Source organism: Uloborus diversus, chromosome 4 (genome assembly GCF_026930045.1).
Source record: "Uloborus diversus isolate 005 chromosome 4, Udiv.v.3.1, whole genome shotgun sequence".
Taxonomy (NCBI): Eukaryota; Metazoa; Arthropoda; class Arachnida; order Araneae; family Uloboridae; genus Uloborus; species Uloborus diversus.
Window position 1 is genome coordinate 8,845,056 of NC_072734.1, and position 20,034 is coordinate 8,865,089.

Consider the following 20,034-nt stretch of genomic DNA (forward strand, 5'->3'; position numbering starts at 1 on the left):
AGTAGTTGGTGGTAGCCAAACGTGTCATTTTAATTTTTTCTAGGAAATGTGGGGGGGGGGGAGTGTGCAAAGGTTGACACTGGTCGCTCAAATTCTCACGAGCCCCACAGAGCATAGGAGCAGTGACTCAACATCTTCCCACCCATCCTTTCCCCTTTTTATTTTTTTTTTATAAAACTAAAAACTGACACAGATGAAGGTGAAATTAAATTAAATGAAAAGGATTATATTCTTTCCTGAGATAAAATGTATTTCTTAGATCATTAAATGGTAGTATTTTTTACAGATTTTCTCACGACATTTTTATTGTTAAAAAACTTTATGAAATAACCAAAATCTTCAACATATTGTTCAGAGAAAACCAATAAATTAAAACATCAACAACATAAAAGAAGCACACTCAGATTGTATTTCAGTTACTATTCTCAAGAATATAAAAAAAATCAACAGTCAAAGAAACTCATTTTGAAACAGCATGAATTATCTACCATGTTAAAATCTGTTCTGCATCTCTTTCAATGTGAGTTTATTGCGAATGTTTACAGCAAGCAGAATTTTCCAAACATAACAACAATACAGACGTAAATTAAGATTCAGAAGAAACCCTACGAAAACGGAAAATATTTCACAACACATAAAACAGTAAATCGTGAAATTAAAACGAACTAAAACTTTAAACAGCAATATTTCGCATTGCAATTTCTACCTCACAATTTAAAGGGGCGGCTCTGTTTACATTTTACTCGGGGTTGCTTTAATGTATCCAGGTTACCATGCTGTTTAATTCGCAACTCCAACGAACTATAGGGGGCACTGAAGTCACTGTCTAATGGCGGACTTAAAAACCAAAACAAACGCACATGGTAACGAAGAAAATGCTAAAAGTGTTGTGATTTTTGTTCGTACGTATGATTTTTTCGCTTTATTCTTTTCAAATTAATTTTCAAAGTCTTGTGGATATTCTGGCCCACGTAGAAAGAAATGAGAATTCAAGAAGCATTACTAAACGTCAAAGATCAATGCAAACTACGTAGTTCGTAGTTCTAAGCAGCTATTTTCACGATGTTGAATTCTATATTTATCAATTCTTGATAAAACTAAATAATAATTGTGGCCTGACAAGAATAACAATTAATGCTAGAAAATTCAATATGACATTACAAATTGTTATCGAAAGAAGATGATACTTCTTTGCCTTGCTTGGCTAGCACTTATTGTTTTGCATTTGTTGGCTGAGTTATTTCTCTCGAATTCCCGAATCGGTTAATTTAAAAATTTTCTGTTTCGATTTTTCTAATTTCTGAGTTACGATTTAATTGTGTCATGTTATGCAAATCATCAACAAAATTCTCACGGATATATGGTGGTAGTTTTCTTTTCAGTTGATTGACCATTATTTCTTTTCACTTATCGAATTCTGTAATCTTACTACCATTTTATTCCACTCATGATAAAAATTAAAAATGGTTTAACTAAAAACGCGAAATCTCGCCAAGGCTACTTTGCTCGCACTATACTATAGAACTATAACCCTAAACAAATTTGGCGAAACCTTTCAGCTGAGAATAAAAGGAATAAAGTAAATTCTTTCTCGGTTATTCATTTTGTTCTACGATAATGTATTCAAGAAAATATTTTGCATACTGTCCATTCCAACTAAATGCTGCTGTAAAATATGGTAAGTTTAATTAATTTAAGGTTAAAAAAACCCCCATATTCTTACAAATTCATACAAAACAATAAAAAATTTTACCTTGTATAACGTTATCCAAGTTTGTTAATCCAGAATTTTCACTTTCACCAATTATTAAGGAAATAATGAAAACTAACATTATTTTGAGAAGCTCGAGAATACTACCAAGGGACGAATTAATTTCTGTAGCTGAAAGCAAACTAAGACACATCGATTGCGTTAATAAATACTCAGAACAAACTGCCTGTGTTTACGTCAACAGACACCGTGGAGCGCAACGTGGCAATGTTTTAGTTGCATTCGCAGTTTTATAAATCACCGCAAGGTAGCGTATTCGAGCGCTGGAGTTCCGAATAGAACGAGCGCGCTTGTTTTTATTTCTCATTTCGCCAATGTACTGTAATTGGTTTTGTTCGGCGATCCTAACCGGTCGACCACTGAGTAACCGGTTACTAACCGCTGCGTTCTATCATCAACCGGTTACCGTATTAATATGAAGCACGTGATCATTAGATGTCACGTGATCGATTAACCGGTAGCAACCAGTTGAGCTCCGCGAACGCAAGCGTTCCTGGCGTTCGACGAACCTCACCGGTAGACCGGTTACTAACCCCAGCGTTCTATGATAAACCGGTTACCATTCTAAGCAGTTGATTGGAGCACATGATCATTAGCTGTCACGTGGTTAACTAACCGGTAGCTACCGTAACGTAAGCATTGAGAGCGTTTCAAAATTCGCCGCCGGGAACATTGGGCGTCGAGCATTTTAGGCCTCGGGAATACTGGGCACAATATGCTCGGCGTCCAAAGTGCTTGCCGCCCAAAGTTCCTGGCGCCCAAAATGCTCGGCGCCCAAAGTTCCTGGCGCCCAAAATGCTCGGCGCCCAAAGTTCCCGGCGCCCAATATGCGGCGCCCTATAGTCGGCGCCCAATCTTCCTAGACCGATGAAAACGTATGCCTGCTTAGTTGCCAGTCCACCGGTTACTTTCTTCGAACATACGCTAATATTCCACATATGTGCCTTTTTCTGCTTGTAACCTTAACCGCGATTTTCTTCAACTAGAACTGTAACTGCTGTAAAAACGTAAACAAAACAATTACATTTAGTTGCGAAATTCAATAGAATAGAAAATAATCTAACATGAGTTATCCATTTAGATGTTTTCCTTCTTTGCGTGGTTGTTTGTTGAAAATGAACTATCCTAGAAAGCAGTCCTTAAGAAAGTGTTCGCGTGTCGTTGAATGTGCAGATGAAAATCAAGTACATTTTAATGTACCTCCATTTTTAAAATTACCGCCGAGACAGCCTGAAAGAAGAAAGCAAAATTACAACTATTTTCTTGTTTTAGATTTTGAAGCTACTTGCGACTCACCTGTAAATGTAATGCCGCAGGTTTGTAATTTTCTAATGATTACTGGTTGGGGAGAGTGGTGAAAATTTCACCCCCTTTTTTTTGTTAGAAATTATAACTTATTTGAATCAGTCGAACTAAATGATCTCACGTTGCATACCTAGAAGTCTTTAATTCCTCAAAATGAGATGTCTTTTTAAAAATTTAAAATCGAATAAATTATATTAAAGAAAAACGAAAAATAGATAGAATGATCGTTGATCAAGGATCTTTCATACAAAGAGTCTTGATTCCGGTCTCCTGGGAACTTAATTCCGGGGGGGGGATACAAGTGTCCTACTAAGTGTTTCAAATATTTAAAGCACTTGTTTGTGCTAGTTTGTCTTAAATTAGCGAAAATGTAAATTTTTTTTTATTCTGGAATGTTTTCTCAAAGAAGTTTATTTCCCTAAATATGAGTTAGGGGACCTAGGGTCCGTATAAAAAGTTAGATTTCATATTTTTTTCACTAATTTTAATATTTGCTTTGAACTTTTAAGGTCGTAACTTTGCATCTCTGCACGAAGATGAAGGCCTCTCATGTTAAACAGTGACATGCTGTATATGAATATTAGTTTTTTTTAAATCATTTTAATTCCACATAAAACAGATTATTTATGAGGTTTAGTTGAATGGTTAAAAATTTTATCAAAAGTTAAAGATAGATTATAGACATTTTATTCAATAAAAACCAATTTCTAAAGAAAAGTTGATTTTCCTTTGCAGAAATAGTTATGAATCAACTCCTATTTGACTAACATCCCCGACCTTAGCCAATTAATCTCACAGAAAATTTATTATCATAATTAGGCAAGTACTTTTTTGTGTGTCTTATGCTATCTAACCATTGCATTTGTATTTTCAGGAAATTATAGAATTCCCAGTCTTAAAAGTGAATAGTGAAACATTTGAAACTGAGTCAATATTTCATTCTTATGTTAGACCTGTTGCCAATCCAGAATTAACAGACTTCTGTAAACAGGTACTTTCTTTCTTAATTTATATTTAGCTAATTGTTGCTATTTGTGACAGGATTTTTATTTGATGAACAGTAGAGCAGCGGTTCCCAAGCTTTTTCCGCCACGGAACCCTTAAAATCAACAAATCACCGAACCCTCAAATGAAATTAAATGAAGAGAGTTTCATGATGTCCATTGCTTCACTTCCCACTCCAGAGTCCCCTGTGCCTATCACGAAGGTGGTTTTAAAGGAGCGTGAAGTCAGTTCTGTTTTTTGTGAGCTGACCAACACGGGGTCCTAAAACCCCCAAGGTATTCATTTGAAATGGAAACTGGGAAGGCTTGGTGACCAGTGACCACAACAGATTTAATCAGGGCCGGATTTAGGGGAGGGCAGGCGGGGCTGCCGCTCCGGGGCCTTCACAACAAAGGGGCTCCCACAGTAAAATTTTTACAAAATATCCTAACTTTCACGGGTCGAAAATATCAGATATATACATATATATCAAAATATTCAGATATATATCAATGTATCGGACATTTTCGAAAATATGATGATTTTTTCGAACCCTGATTAGGGGCCTCCACTCCTTTGTTGCCCCAGGGCCTCCACACTTCCAAATCCCGCCCTGGATTTAACATGAACTCTAGTCCAATTAGCTTACACTGTGGCTCTTCAACTGTTGTTGGTATCGAACACTTGATCATATTGCAATAAACCTGGTGCCATTTTTTTTTTTAAACTGAAGCTGTGTCAATGAAAAATCCCACCTTCAGTTTTAAATAAGGTCTGTGCATAAAAATTTAATTTTCATACAAAATTGTTGTAACAGTCTAGAACTATATCTGTCTTTGCAAGAAACTATATTAATATGAAGACTGAAATTGATTCATTAAATTACTGACAATGGCTGTAAACTCTGCCTTTTTGAGAAAAGTTGAATATGCATAACATGAACAGAATCCAATTTAGAACTGAATTTGTTTTTCGTGTACACATAGGCTGCTGGAAAACTTTTGCATTGATAAGTTGATATGTGCCGAAGCTGTTTTATGATACAAAGTTTTGAGCTTTCTTAGATAATAACTAGTATTTCTTTTCAACACCACCAACCCAAAATTCATTGAGTGAAACAAATCAAATAAGATTTTTAAAGTAGATGATTTCTAAAGTTCAATTGATAATTCATATTCTGGCTTGAACATTGTCATTTTGTAAATAGACAGGGGAAAAAGAAACTTTTTTTTTTTTTGATATGATGTATTTATTTTAATGAGCTTATTAACTTTAATTATTTTTTCATTTTGAAATCTGTTAAAGAATTTTTTTAATGGAGAAAAGTGTATTAGTTGCTTTGTTTAAAAAGTGCTGCTATTTTATTTTTTTATTTATTTATTTTTCCTCATCTTTTTTTTTTTTTAGATGACTGAGGAATATTTTATTCCTAGAAATCAGCTTAAGATATTAAAAAAATATGTTTGAAACAATTTGCGATTTTAGCTATTTTTGAGAATATTGATCAGGTACTAGAAAGTAGTATGGGTATACGAGAAAGTAGGCTCGTTTAGTTCTTTAAAAAAATATTTAAAAAAAATTCTTTTCCAGCCATTAATGAATAAGTTATCAAAAATGTCAAATTTTAATATCTCTAATCTGTACTGAAATAGTTTTCCATGCGGGAAATATTCTGCTAAACCACAGGAGAAATTTCTGAGCCCCCCCTAAAATCTTGCATATGGGCCCCCATGCCCCTCTAACCAAAAATGAGAAAAGTATCCCACAAACCCCCTTTCTAAAAATTTCAATGGCCCAGTCTGCGCCATGACCCCCTCCCCTCCTGCGTTTTCTAAAGTTGGACCAATATCCCATGTTCTTCGTCTGCAGCTGTCATATTTTTTTTATGACAAAAAATAAAGAAACTACAAATAATTATAAACTAAGGCAATTTACTTTAAGAGAAGAGTTTAATTTATTACTCCATTCTTCATAAAAACCATAAAAATAAAGTTGCTAGTTTAAAAAAAGTTTAAAAAAATTACTCAGCACTGAAAAAATTGCAATAAAATTTGTTTCAAAAGTAAAGTGTTCAATGTAACTGTACCTTGTGATTTTTTAGAGGATTTATAAACCTATAGTTGTTATTTGCTGGTTATAAATTAAAATAAAAAATATTCAAATTATTGAGACCAGTCCTATGTATCAATTAATTTTGATATTCTCTTATTATGTATCTATTTCAAACCATATTTCTTTATTCTGAAATTTAAAATTATATTCTTCTCTTACAGTTAACGGGCATTACTCAAGATATTGTTGATGATCATCCAGTATTTGAAGATGTGTTTGAGGTTAGTATTGTTTCACATTTTTTTCATGTTCTGAAATTACTGTTTAAATTAAGTTAAAGAAGAAAGGACAACTTAGTATTTGCTTTCCTTAATTTATTTCCTTTTTTTAAGAAAAAATAAATAGTCAATATTAATTTATTCAAAATATTAAGTAATTTTTTTATTTTAATTTTGATCTTTTGATTATTTTCCATATTTTCACTATTCATCATTTTGATAGATAATGTTGCAAAACTTCCGTTAGAGTATGCCCCTCCTTGCCTTTTATGTGTGGACCTAGGATAAGATCATTACTTTTTATGTTGTGTAATTCTATTAATGTTTCTATTTCTTTAAAAATATCTCTGATTATTGTAAATATTATGAACATTAATGTGACATTATTACCATTGATTTAGTTTGTACATTTTTTTTACAATTTCTCCTTTAATATTTCCTATGCAATTCATGTGCATACATTTCTATAACTGGTAGACCCAGAGCCTGTTGTTGAGCATCTCTTTCATATTTATTGTAATGCTGGAATTAAACGAGCTGATGTGTGCATCACATGACTTCCCTTTACTCCAATTTAATATCATTTCCCCATTACTGGCAATTTTAATGTGATTCAATAGTTTACTCTCTAAATATCACCAACAGTGGCCAAATTGAAACAGATTTTAAAAAATAACAAAAAAAAAAATTGCCAAGTTGGCGACCAAAAGACTGGCGATATATTGCCAAGTGCCCGCCAAATAATAACACCACTTGAGTTTACATTGAAATTAACAATGATTTCCCCCCAAAAAGAGGCAAAAGACTCCTTTAGAAACACCCGAATGCAGCCAAAAGGGGAGGTGCACAACTAGACCCCACTAAAAGTCTACGTGCCAAATTTCAACTTTCTAAGACTTACCGTTCTTGATTTATGCAACATACATATGCACATACGTACATACAGACCTCACGGGAAAACTTGTTGTAATTAACTCTGGAATCGTCAAAATGGATATTTTGCGTGTCTATACGTTCTTAGGCACTTGTCCACGTGTGGTCGAGTCGAAAAAAAACTCAATATTCATTCGGGGGGTGAGTAAAATGGAAATTAAGGTCGATTTTTGAGTGAAAATTTTTTTTTGCGAGTACAATACTTCCTTTTTTGTGAAAAGGAAGCAAAAAACAAGAAAGTAGAAAAGCACTTCAATAAGTAGTAGAGGAAAAAAAAACATTTTTTCTAACACCCCCTACTCTACTAATGTAACTTTTTCTGAAGACAATCCTTTGAAAGAGTGTTTTATTACATTGTTATTTGTGTTAACAGGGAAAGCTGATAGATTATATATGAAATCCTTATTTGATATTGTTGGTGAAGTTGTGCACTGATAGACCACATCTGTAATCTTAAATCACATATTTTAGGTTGTAAACATTTTTTAATCATACATTAAATAAAGGGTGGGGTTAGAAATAATTACTCATTTGTAGTATTTTGCTTCCAAAATTTTATTTTGGCATTCAGGTTTTGCAAAACACAACATGCACGAAATTTAAGGCTGAAAATTTGGATCATTACTTTCTTCTATATCTAATATATAGAAGAAAGTATTGGATTCGTGCAAATTTTCGAATTTCTAATTTTGACGGATTCGAACGTTTTGAGGTGTGCTGAATCCATTTCGACCATTTTTGGAAAATGTCTGTCTGTGTGTGTGTGTGTGTGTGTATGTATGTATGTGTGTGTGTGTATGTATGTGTGTCACGTCTGTGTGTGGCCAGTTTTTTGTGGCCGCTCTACAACAAAAACTACCGCATGAAATCGAACGAAATTTAGTACACATATGTGCCCCTATGTGAACTTGTGCCCATTAGTTTTTGGCGCGAATTCCTCCAAGGGGGTGGAGCAATGGGACGTTTTTCGAGTTACGCGTGCTTGCTATTCCTCAGGAAGTTACTGGCGGAATCAAACAAAATTTGGTCCATATGCTGGTATTAACAGGAACAGGTGCTGATTCAATTTTGGTGTCAATAACTCAAACGGGGGTTGAGCTGTAGAACGTTTTTTGTCGTCAATTGTGACTGCTGTATCTCAAGAAATAATGAACGGAATGAAAGAAAAATTTATCGGCAAGTAGCCCTTAGTGGGTATAAGAACTGATTTTATTTTTGTGTCAACAGCTAAAAGGGGGGTAGCGCAATCACCCGTTCTTTTTTTCCATTTTGAGTGCCCTATCTCAAGAAGTAATGCTACGATCTGGTTGAAATTTGGAATATATGTGAATCCATATGTAAACAGGCTTTGGTTCAATTTTGGCGCCAATCATGCCAAGAGGTGCTGATTTATTTTTATTATCATTATTTTTTTAGCGAATAAAAATAGCTTTATTAATGCAACAATAAGAAAGATAAATCGTAATAGATTGTCGTCTGCGTATTTCTCGTGATTTTAATTGTATGGAAATGATCGGAAATATTATCTCAATGATTTAAAATTTTTAACTGTTGCCATCTTATGTTTGTTAACAAATAAAATATTTGTAATTAATTCAAGCAAGGCTTTTAAAATAACTTTCAACTTTCGCTCTTTGCTTTGCTTTTGCAATAATTCAGACATTGGGATGGTCGTCAAGTTTTTGCATGTGTAATTTTGTTTTTGTTAGGGATATTGCTTCCTTGTCAAGCATGGGGAGGGATCAGAAAAAGGAAAAATATAGAAGAAAGTTTCGTGATGGCCACAACATACTAGTTTTTAGTCTTTTTTTTCCCCTGCTTCTTATGGTCCCTGATTGATGTGAAAGAATGTAAAAATCACTTTTGTTCAGTTTTTTTGCTTTATATTGTATATTTGAATATAGATAATCTTGCAATATCCTTCATGTGTACTACTTCTACATTTATTGAAATTTTTATAACTGCTTATAGATTTCTTTGATTAAAATAATACTCAATCCTTCAAATAATATTCCTATGTATTCATTTTTGAAAGTAGCTCTCAGATTTTACCATTTTTGATGCACAGAAAACTTAATCCATACATGATACTCTTTCCTAACTTTAAACTTATTTCTAAAATTCATTTGGGTATCCACATTTCTCAATGGATACTGACAGGGACTTTCCCTATTTGGTATGATCCCGCCTCTATTTTTTCGCTTTGGACAAACTTAATATTAATGCTTCTTGTTGCAATCTTAATTGTAAAGGTCTGGTACAGATCATGTTTACAACAATGTAAGTTATCTTCAAAGAGCAGTCCATGCTGCTTTTCCTTATTGAGCAATCATGATTGCTTATTGTTCTAGCTTGACTGTTTTGATGTCCTATGATTTTATTTTTCCCCCGCTTGCCTCTGCAGCACCACCGTCGGCCGGCCGCCTCACGATGCTGCTGCTCTAGCGAAAATTGTCTCTAGGTTGCGTCATTATCCTACACTTACACGCATACATACACACACATACACGCACACTAACAAACACATACACACACCTACACACACATACACGCACACTAACAAACACATACACAACTACCCACACATAAACATACCCCTCCACACAAAAACACACACGCTTACACACACATACACATACCCCCACACACAAACAAACATACCCCCTCACACACACACAAACACGCACACCTACATACACACACGCACTCATGATTGCGAAAAACATAATTTGAATTTAAGATGTCAAAGTTCAAATTATTATTATTCTTATTTTTTTTTTCAGTTATTGCACCTGCATTGGCCTTTATTTTTGGAACTGCCTTTTTCTCCTTAGTCACTAAAGAAGAAAATTAAAATAAACTTCCAACTTATATATTTAGTCTTTTCCCTCAAAATAAAAATACATCACAACCCTTTTGTCATGACTAACTGGGGTCAAAGGCAATCCAGGTATAGTATGAGAATTAACAAAACAAATCCTTAAATAAGCAGAATTATTATTTACTGGAAAGTCGCGCGTCAAGGTATGATAAGTGAAAATTTGCTTCTACATTTGAACGAAGCCATTGCCTGTTTGGTGATATTTCGACAGTTGAAATTTTAATTCTAACTCCAGTAGATGAACCCTAAACTCCAGTAGATAGTGTTCATAGTTGACCGCTTTTTCGTTTCTTCATTCCCCTGAAACGACACAGTTTTACCTGTAAAACAGTTAAGTTACCAGATCCAGTTCAGCCTTGTCGCAATAAAGCCTTTCCCTGCATTTTAAGCATTACCAAGACACATTATCAGATTATCATACTGTGGCGCGAGTTTCATTGTTGAAACATGTGGATTACTCAATCATCGGCTATTATTTATATGAGGATTGTGCAAAAAATATTTTTGAAACAATACGACATAGAGCTTTAAGCAAATACCGCTTTGAAACTCAATATAAAAACTTGTAGGAAACTGGGTTAGGTAGCAATTTCAAAATTTGATCCAGCTTGAAAAAATATTAAAGACCTGGCGGAATGCAACCTACTCTTAATTATTTTCAGGGAGGCCTCTGCATTAAGGAAAATAAGGTTTAAATACATTCGAGTCCTGACGTACGCGAGGGATGCGTTCGAAGACTCCTCGCGCAAGTCGAAATTTCGCGTTGTGGAAAAATGTATGCATAAACATTTTTTAGAAACATACCAAATTTTGTAGACATTTGTAAGCACCTCTGAAACTGCTTTAGAGCATTCCTCAACTATACATTACAGTTTCTTACATAAAGAACTCAACTTTTACTGTATTTAAAAGATAAAAAAGCTGTTTTATTCAAATAAAATAGTTAAAATGCACAAAAAGAATGATTGATAAAATAAAACAACGCGGTACGTACAGTATTTAGTAATAATAAAATGCTGCACTATAATAGTACTGTACAGTAGATACAGTAATAATATTTATGAGTTAAAAAATGAAGATTTATGCTGCATGATCAGATTGTTATATTTTTTTAAATACATTTTAAAATACGGTTGCTTCACCTTTTCTTTTATAATGTTTCCATTTATGGCAACAAGCTTCTCTGCCCAATCTCTTTAATCCACAATGCAAGAGCAGCTTCCATTTTCATATATTTTACTCAGACTCTGCAAGCTTTAACATTGAAGTTCTGAACTTATACGGATATCATTTTGTTTTGACTTTCAACTGTACGCATGGAAGATTCACTCATACTTATTGCGTTGCTACCCTCAACTTTGGTAGTTGTCCAAGCATATCAAGAATCTTAATCTTTTTATTGTCAGAAATTTTATTCCCCCCCCCCCCCATCTTCATAAACTTTAGATGCAACAGCTCACTAAGATGCCATTATATTTCATCAACTTTAATGTTTAGAATGAAAAAATAAAAAAGAAAGATGCTGAAGGGTTTTGGAATGCACTAACAATGTGGTGCCTAGACTAATTTGGTGTGGGAACTTTCGATGGTCAATGTGATGCTAATGGGATGTAATAACATTCACAAAATATATATTTAGTTGTCAATAACGAAGCCCATACTTCCTTCTAAAGAAATTCGTGCTGTGGATGAGGACTTCGCTCACGTCAGCTCTAAAATTCGTTACTCGTGGAAAATTCGCGTTATAGCCATTTCGCGTAAGTTGAATCGCGTTGTAGCAGGAGTCGACTGTAAACTTAATTTTTTTAGCACAAGCAGTAACTTTTAGCTTATGCATTCATTGTTTAGATATCATTAAATCAATTGTTTCACTTAAACAACCCATACTTGTCTAATGAAATTATTACCAAGTGTTTGTGATATCTCAAAATACTTCGGGGTAAATAATGGGAGTCTAATTCATGTCTCAGTGTTTCTTTGGGGAAAGTTATTGTGTGTAAAAGTCATCAAAATCTTGACTTTGACATGAACATGAGTTAAGATGTTAGATTTACATCAACTTCCATTTATCTGCTCTCAAAACCAGCCCTAACAAAATTTTGTGTTTTTTTTTTCCTCTCTCTCTCTTTCTCTTTTGAGCAATCACAATTGCTTATTGCTTTCATTTGACTGTTTTGATGTCCTGTGATTTTATCCCCCCCCCCCTGCCTCCCTCTGCAGCATCACCATGGACCGGCTCCTCACGATGCTGCTCCTATAGCGAAAACCGTCTCCAGGTTGCATCAATATCCTACTCTTACATGCATACATACACAACTACACACATACACCTACACACAAACACACATACACAAACACATACACACACACACGCATACATACAGACACCTACATATAACACACACAAACACATACACACACGCATACATACAGACACCTACACATACACACCACATACACACAACTACCCACACATTCATGCCTGCTCAGACACAAACACATATGCCTACACACACATACACATACCCATCCCCCACGCACACAAACACTCATACACACTACTACCCACACACTCATGCCTGCACACAGACACAAACACACATGCCTACACACATACACATGCCTACACACATACACATACCCCCACACACAAACACACATGCCTACATACACACACACACACTCATGATTGCGAAAAACATAATTTGAATTCAAGGTGACAAAATTCAAATTAATTTTTCTTTCTTTTTTTTTCATTTTTTGTTGCCGCTAAAAGTGCCGTTGACTTTCAGTTGTCTTTTTTTCTTCTTTCTTGCCCCCGCCCTCACCCCACTTATAATCCCCAATCGCTGCCACTGAACTTATCAATGATTTCAAAGCTGGTATTTATCGTGCTTAGTTTTCTACAAAATTTAATAAATACTTTATTTTTCTTCTAGAGATTCCAGAGATGGATGCAAAAAGAAAACTTACTCAAGAAAAATGTTACATTTGCTTTGGCCACTTGTGGGGACTGGGATTTAAAGTATATGTATGTGACTTTTTTTTTAGAATTGTTAAATTTAGTCTTGATTATGTGAAAAAATGTTCTTTTTTTTAATAGAAAAATTTCTTGACAGAAACTTAATCTTGTAATACTCTTATACTATAATTTGTAATCTCTGGTGTTTAAGTACATTCATTTTTAAAAACAATCTATTTACTGATAAATATGAATCGCTCTTATTTATATTTTACTAGCTGCTTCGCCCGGCTTTGCACGGTCTGCCTATAAAATAAATGTTATGTCAAGTGACGCATGTTCGAACAATTGGGCTTCAATAAGGGAGAAAAAAAATACTGTAAAATTTCCGTCCAAAATAACCATTCTGAAAGAAAAAAAAACGGCAAATCAAAAGTTCCTGACTAAATTAAATGCAACTTTCCTGGTTATTTTCTGCTGACAGTACCAAAAAAAAAAAAAAGAAAGAAGATAAATTGCCAAATACTAATCAAAAGGGGAAATTTTTATCTCAAACAAAAACAAAATTGTATTTAGTTACAGTCAAGAAATAAAAGTGTCAACCTTCTGAATCGTTTTATTCACACTAATTTAAAATGAGATGGCGCAAATGATAATTTTCCGATATGAAAATCTGTTCTTTTAGGCTCAATAGTGCTTTTAAATTTTTTCTCAGTGATTTTACAGCTTTGTTTTTTTTGGAAATTCGAAGGAATTAATTCAATTTCAGGGATATTTCACTAGGACTTTCGAATGGCACAAAATGTGAACTGATCGGATAATTATTTCGCGTAGAAGGAGCCATTTAATGCCATTTTCGGGCCCTAAAATTAAAATTTGAACGGTTCGGTTCCTTTTTGGCGTTTGAACCCCCCCCCCCCCCCCCCCCCCGCTTCCTTCTCCGGTGCCCAAGTGCCTCCTTGCCCAATTTGGCCCAGATCCGATGTAAACTGTGGATTTGTATAAGGAGCATACACACACACATATATATTCATTGTTTTATTCATATAGTTTCTCATCTATAAGAAGCTAAATGTAAACATGTTTTTTGCCACCTTCAGCTAATAGCCTCTTATGAAAATATTAAAGTATAGGAATTTTAACTTACATTCAGGGTCGGATTTAGGGGAGGGCAGGCGGAGTGCCCTGGGGCCTCCACAACAAAGCCCCCCCCCCCCCACAGTAAAATTTTTACAAAATATCCTAACTTTCACGGGTCAACAAATTTTAGATTTTTTTCTCCCAGACTTTTTTTTTTTTTTGTATTTCTAAAAAGAATGCTTGCACAAAAATAATATTATTATCGATATATCAGAAATCCCTGATTGCAAGTATCTATTTACTATCAATTTTTTAATTGATTGAGCAATTCAGTGGCAATATGTATTTTTTTTAATTCATTTAATTTGTAATTTGTATTTATGAGTAAAAGAGAAATAAAGTAAGTAAAAAATTTAAAAAATCCGAAAAATGGTTAACTTTGCAGGTCATCCTTACAACTTCTCACTTCTTGAGCTCAAAAATTTAAAAATTATTTGACAAAATGACTTGAATGGAAGTTTTTTGACGAAAATATCTATTGAACACGTTGATTTTCTCCCGCTCCCCCCCCCCCTTTTTTTTCATTTTTTAATAATAACGAAGAATTCTGAATTAATCATTAAAAATCTGTTATAATTTTCTATTGGTAGATTGCATGCCGGCGCTCTTTTTTTTTTTTTACCAATGAAAGGATTTAACCCTTTAAGTTGGTGAAACTCCTATAATATATCAGACTATCGGATATTTTCAAAAATATGATGATCTTTTCGGACTCTGATTAGGGGCCTCCACTCCTTCGTTGCCCCGGGACCTCCACACTTCCAAAATCCGGCCCTGTTTACATTGCTCCCTCACCATTGTACATTTTCGAAAGTAATAAATGATAAGCTTCAATTCACTGCATCACACATATTTTACACTTTTGCTGACACATGAACAGAGTCTAACAAAAATTGTAAAGTCTTATCAGCCAGGGAAATTTTTTAAGTTGCCAGCCAAATAATTTCCGACAGTTAATCAGAAAATTTAGTGTGATATGGCTTAAGAACCAGTTGCCAAGGTATTTTTTCAGTTGCCCAGATGACTTGGTTCCTTGGATTTGTCAGATCCTGAACATGAAAAATGTTTTTCATATGTCTATTAAAACCCTTTTTTTCATTGCTAATTAATGTGAGTTAATAGATGCATGGTCATTGCTCATCCCACAATTTTTGGCTGTTTAGTAGTTTGAATGCAAGTTCTGCTTTAAAATTATTCATGCTTGAAGTGTTTGATGCTTATATATGATTCATGTGCCCAAAGATATTGTGACAGATCCGGTGCGACTTCCAACTTTCTTGAAAAGACGACACAGTTCTTGATTAAAAACACAGGAAATTTATTTACATTATGTACAGGAAAGATCGTCAACAACTGCAAAATTAATCATCAGCAATTAAGTAAATATCACACAACACCGTAAACTCAACGGTTACACACGTATTTACTTCCAAATACGAAAAACAACACAGCGAAATGCCTCGCAATAAACAGAGCTAATACACTCTCAGTACAAATTCTCAATCGAAACTAACTTTTTATCCAGCGTAACGGCTTTTATACACACCGAAAAGAGAGCTCTCAAATATTCCGCAAGATTCCAAATGCTTTTCGAAAATCGTAGTAGACCATTATTTTATTTCTCTTCCTTCGCAAATTTTATCAATGAAAAATAGGGGATCGTGTACTTCAGCCGAATGTATAGGGGCTGTATATTCATACGGGAAACTATTTACATGTTACGTTACTACAATATTTACTATTTACAGAATTTGTAACAATATTTTTAAGGGCCCAAAAAACTTATTTCATACTGTCGGCCCCACTTAATCGAATATCGTCGGTTCCAAAAAATATTATTCGATTAAGCGGGGAAATATTTCTTGCCTTTCTAAATTGACAACGTTTGTCTTAAAACGTAATAGTACTAAATCAATAGCTATATAAAGTAAGTAATTAATATTATTGGTAAAAAGTGTTTTGAAATAACTTGAATAAACTTCGAAATAGTTTAATGATCAGTATACACGTATATTACAAGCACATATGAAAAATTATAAAAAGTAACTCACTACTAGAGTTATGAAATCCTTATTTTGGCACTTTTTTTGAGCACATTATTTTTTGAAAAATAATTTTGTTCAAGGTTATTTTGGGAACACTTTTCTGACTCCCTTTTATCCTTCCTCTTCTACCATATTTTACATTTAATATTTGTCGTTTTACTATCTTCTAAAATGTGTATATTTCTTCGTATTATTTAATTTAATTTTCAACTGCGCTATCTTTTTTTTTTTTTGTAATGGCAAAGAAAAAAAGAAATTTTATAGACTAGTGGAATTATTTTGATGGAATGGAATTGTTTTTCTCGCTTGTTGTCGGCAAAAATATTAGTCTATATTTTTATGTTATTTATTGTTCTTACTTAATTTATTTGTACTTTATTCAAAATTTTTCTCCGCAAAAATATTTGCGATAGCTGATTGATATTATACGATTATATGGGGAAATTATTCAATTAAGCGGGGATTGTTAAAATTATGTCTATGGGAAGTATTCGGTTCCGGGAGATTTTATTCGTTTAAGCGGGGTATTCGTTTATCCGTTACCCGATTAATCGGTGCCGACAGTACATTGAAAATTGGAAATATGCTTCAAAAATGTAGACAAGTGCATTTTCAAGCCTTTGATTCTAAATAAAAATTTAGTATCCTGTAAAATGGGGGAAAAGCAATTTGAATTTTGAATACATTACATTTGAATGTTTTTATTTATTTATTTAAATTCAAACTGTCTTCTAATGTCAAATTCACCATTCTAAAGGTCAAAATAGTGCACATTTTTTCTTTTCCATCCATCTTCCATTGCAATCTTAAAAAGTTTTATGAAAGTGCTCAAAATTGTTTCTTTATTTTTTTGTATATTTCACTACTCCAAAAATTAATTTCATTCATCTAAATAATGTCTGGGACTGAGTTTCCGAAACTGTGGTCTGCGGACCCCCAGGGGTCCGCGAGTCCATGCCAGGGGGTCCGTGGTGCTATTGAGCTAAAATGTTAAATATAATAGAGATTGAAAGACGAGTAACGATATTTTATTTCAAAAAGAAAACACATTTATGAGGAATAAAAAAGTTCTTGCTTAAGTACATAAAGGACGCATCAGCCCACCCCCTCGAAACTTTTGGAAGTAAGCATACCACATATTAATTAATTTTGTGTACATGACGAAGTTCATATTGTTACAAAACTATACTAAGTAAAATGCAAACATTGAGACATTTTTATGCGTGGGATATTATTATATTTAGACTAAAACTTTTGCTCCAAAATTTTCAAGACTCATGTTGTAGAAAATTGATGATAATATTTTTATTTCTAATTGAATTTCAAATAGAATTTTACTTCCATAACTCAAAATAATAATGTAAGAGATGAAAACCAGACAAGAGCTCTGAGAAATAATACACTGAACAATGAGTTCATCAATTTAAAGGGAAGAAAGCATAAATGTAGATTAGGAGGGAAAAAAAGATTTAACTGTGTCATTTTTTTTTTTTTTTTTTTTGCATGCGCTGGTTGGGGTAAAGCTCGTGAAATTCATAATTTTTCTGGAGGGTTTCCGTATAAGTCTGAAGCTTGGGAACCTCTGGTCTAGGAGTATTTTCACGCTTTCAGAAAAACTTGTCAGTTTTATAAACCGATAAAATGTGCTACTTGCTACTTCATTTTTTACCCAACAAGTTTTAAGCTGCTCAAATATTTCAATGTTTATCTGTTTAAGGTTTCCAATGCAGTGCAAAGGACTCAGAATACCGGTGCCTGACTATATGAAAAAGTGGATAAATGTTAAAATTGTGAGTAATAGTAGTCATTTGTACTGAATGGAATTAAACAGTTTTCATTAGAATTTCGTATTCATAAAATTGCATAATTCTATTATTACCTTGTCAATTCTTAATGTATTCTTAAATTTTTTCTATTAGAATTATTAGTCATACAGGATTTTTGAAAAACAAGAGTTAAACAATTTTAGGACTTTCTTTGTGAATAATTAAAAATAATAAAGGGAAGAGGCTGTCTAAATTATACTGTATCTGTTATGTTTATATATATAAAAAAAAAAAAAAAAAAAATTGCTTGCATTTTTACTTCAGTTGTTTAATCTGTAGAAGTTTCTTTTTTTTTCATAATTTCAAGATCGTTGAGTATACTGATAGATATAAAAATGTTTTATGTGAAGAGAATTGTCACTGCATGAAAGCACGTAACAAATCTTTTTAAATTTTTGTATATTTTTAGCTTATGTTCTGTTAATATTTGTCTTTTACTTTGTTATGAGAATAAATAAAATGTAATTAAAAATGCAAGTTTTGTTGATTTTAGAGTTTTGCTGAAGTATCCAGTGTTTATCCTCGAAATATGATCACAATGATGAAATATTGTCAGCTGCAACATGAGGGAAAATTACATTCTGGACTAGGTATAACATTCGTTTTCAATATTTAACAAAATTATCATAATATTTCTGTTTCTCATATATTTTTACTTATCTTTCTCACTCTGTGAAAAGGGCTGCAACAATTTGAGTTCATTAATTTTGTGAGTAAATATATAAAAGATGCTTGTTAAAAATTTTACTGATACTATCATTTTTGTACATCATTTGGTTAGTGATAAAGCATCAAAGGGTAAAATTCCACTCACAGAAAATACCCCTGCAAGAAATATTGTGAAAACAGGATTTTCGATTCATTTTTTCCTGGCATTTAAAATTTTTAGGAAGCTATTTTTAATGTCTTTTTTTATCTGACTGGGGAGGGAGGGGGGAGGGGTCGCCGTATTATTTGGGTGTGACCTTGCTCTTGGGAAGGAGAGGATGTTAGTGGTACATATCAGAAACTTTCTCTTAATGCGCAATACATTTACATTACAACCAAAATGAGTGCTTATATGAATTTATATTAATAATATTTAATTACAATATGTTGAGGAAAAATAGCATGACATGTGACAAGGAGATAGGGAAAGTAAAGTGTGATACTTTGTAAACCAGCAGGAGGGGTCAAATTGTTGAAAAAAAGTGCAACATTATTTATGTCCACCCCCCCATCTGAGTAAATATACGAGTAATAAAAAAAACATATCTTTACATATGCTGATTTAATTTTGATTAAAAAGGGGACAAGATTACCAACTTAGAATTTTTATTAAGACATTAAAAAATTAAACAATAATAATATCAAATATGCATGGTGTTTAAATTTTTAAATTAATATCTATATGAACATAGAATTTTAAAAACCAAAGCCCATGAATTTGAGCCAGATTATTTGCAGATTCGGATCAACTAGGGCTAGATAAATGCGGTTGTACTGTATTGCAAAAGTCTTCATTCTGAATGATTATGCCCAGTGAAATAGTACTAGAGTAGTACTGTTACTTTATGCAAATTTTGAACGTAATTTAGTGTGACTAATTATTATGATTAGTACCTTTAACAGTCAATTTATGTAATTTTTAAATTACATAGGTGCTTTTGTGATTTTTATTTGAGTTCCTTCCGTGATGATATCCATCTTTTCTTGCAGATGACACAAAAAATATAGCAAGGGTTTTGAAAGATTTAGCTGACAGAGGAATTCTTCTTGAGTGCAATGGTCAAACATACTGACTTTAAAATTGTTTTTATGAATAAATTGTTCAAATACTCTTTGTACAGCTTGTGTAAAATAAATTTTATTTATTCG

General features: G+C 33.2%; 1 protein-coding gene across 1 annotated transcript; it reads left to right on the plus strand.

Moving 5' to 3' along the window:
- The first annotated feature begins 2,774 nt into the window (after positions 1-2,774).
- On the plus strand, positions 2,775-20,034 carry LOC129221287 (ERI1 exoribonuclease 3-like). The gene is made up of 7 exons (XM_054855745.1): positions 2,775-3,087; positions 3,951-4,067; positions 6,334-6,393; positions 13,144-13,235; positions 18,069-18,141; positions 18,671-18,767; positions 19,876-20,034. Exons 1-7 carry the CDS (start codon positions 2,836-2,838, stop codon positions 19,956-19,958), a joined length of 774 nt encoding a protein of 257 aa, XP_054711720.1. The 5' UTR covers positions 2,775-2,835; the 3' UTR covers positions 19,959-20,034.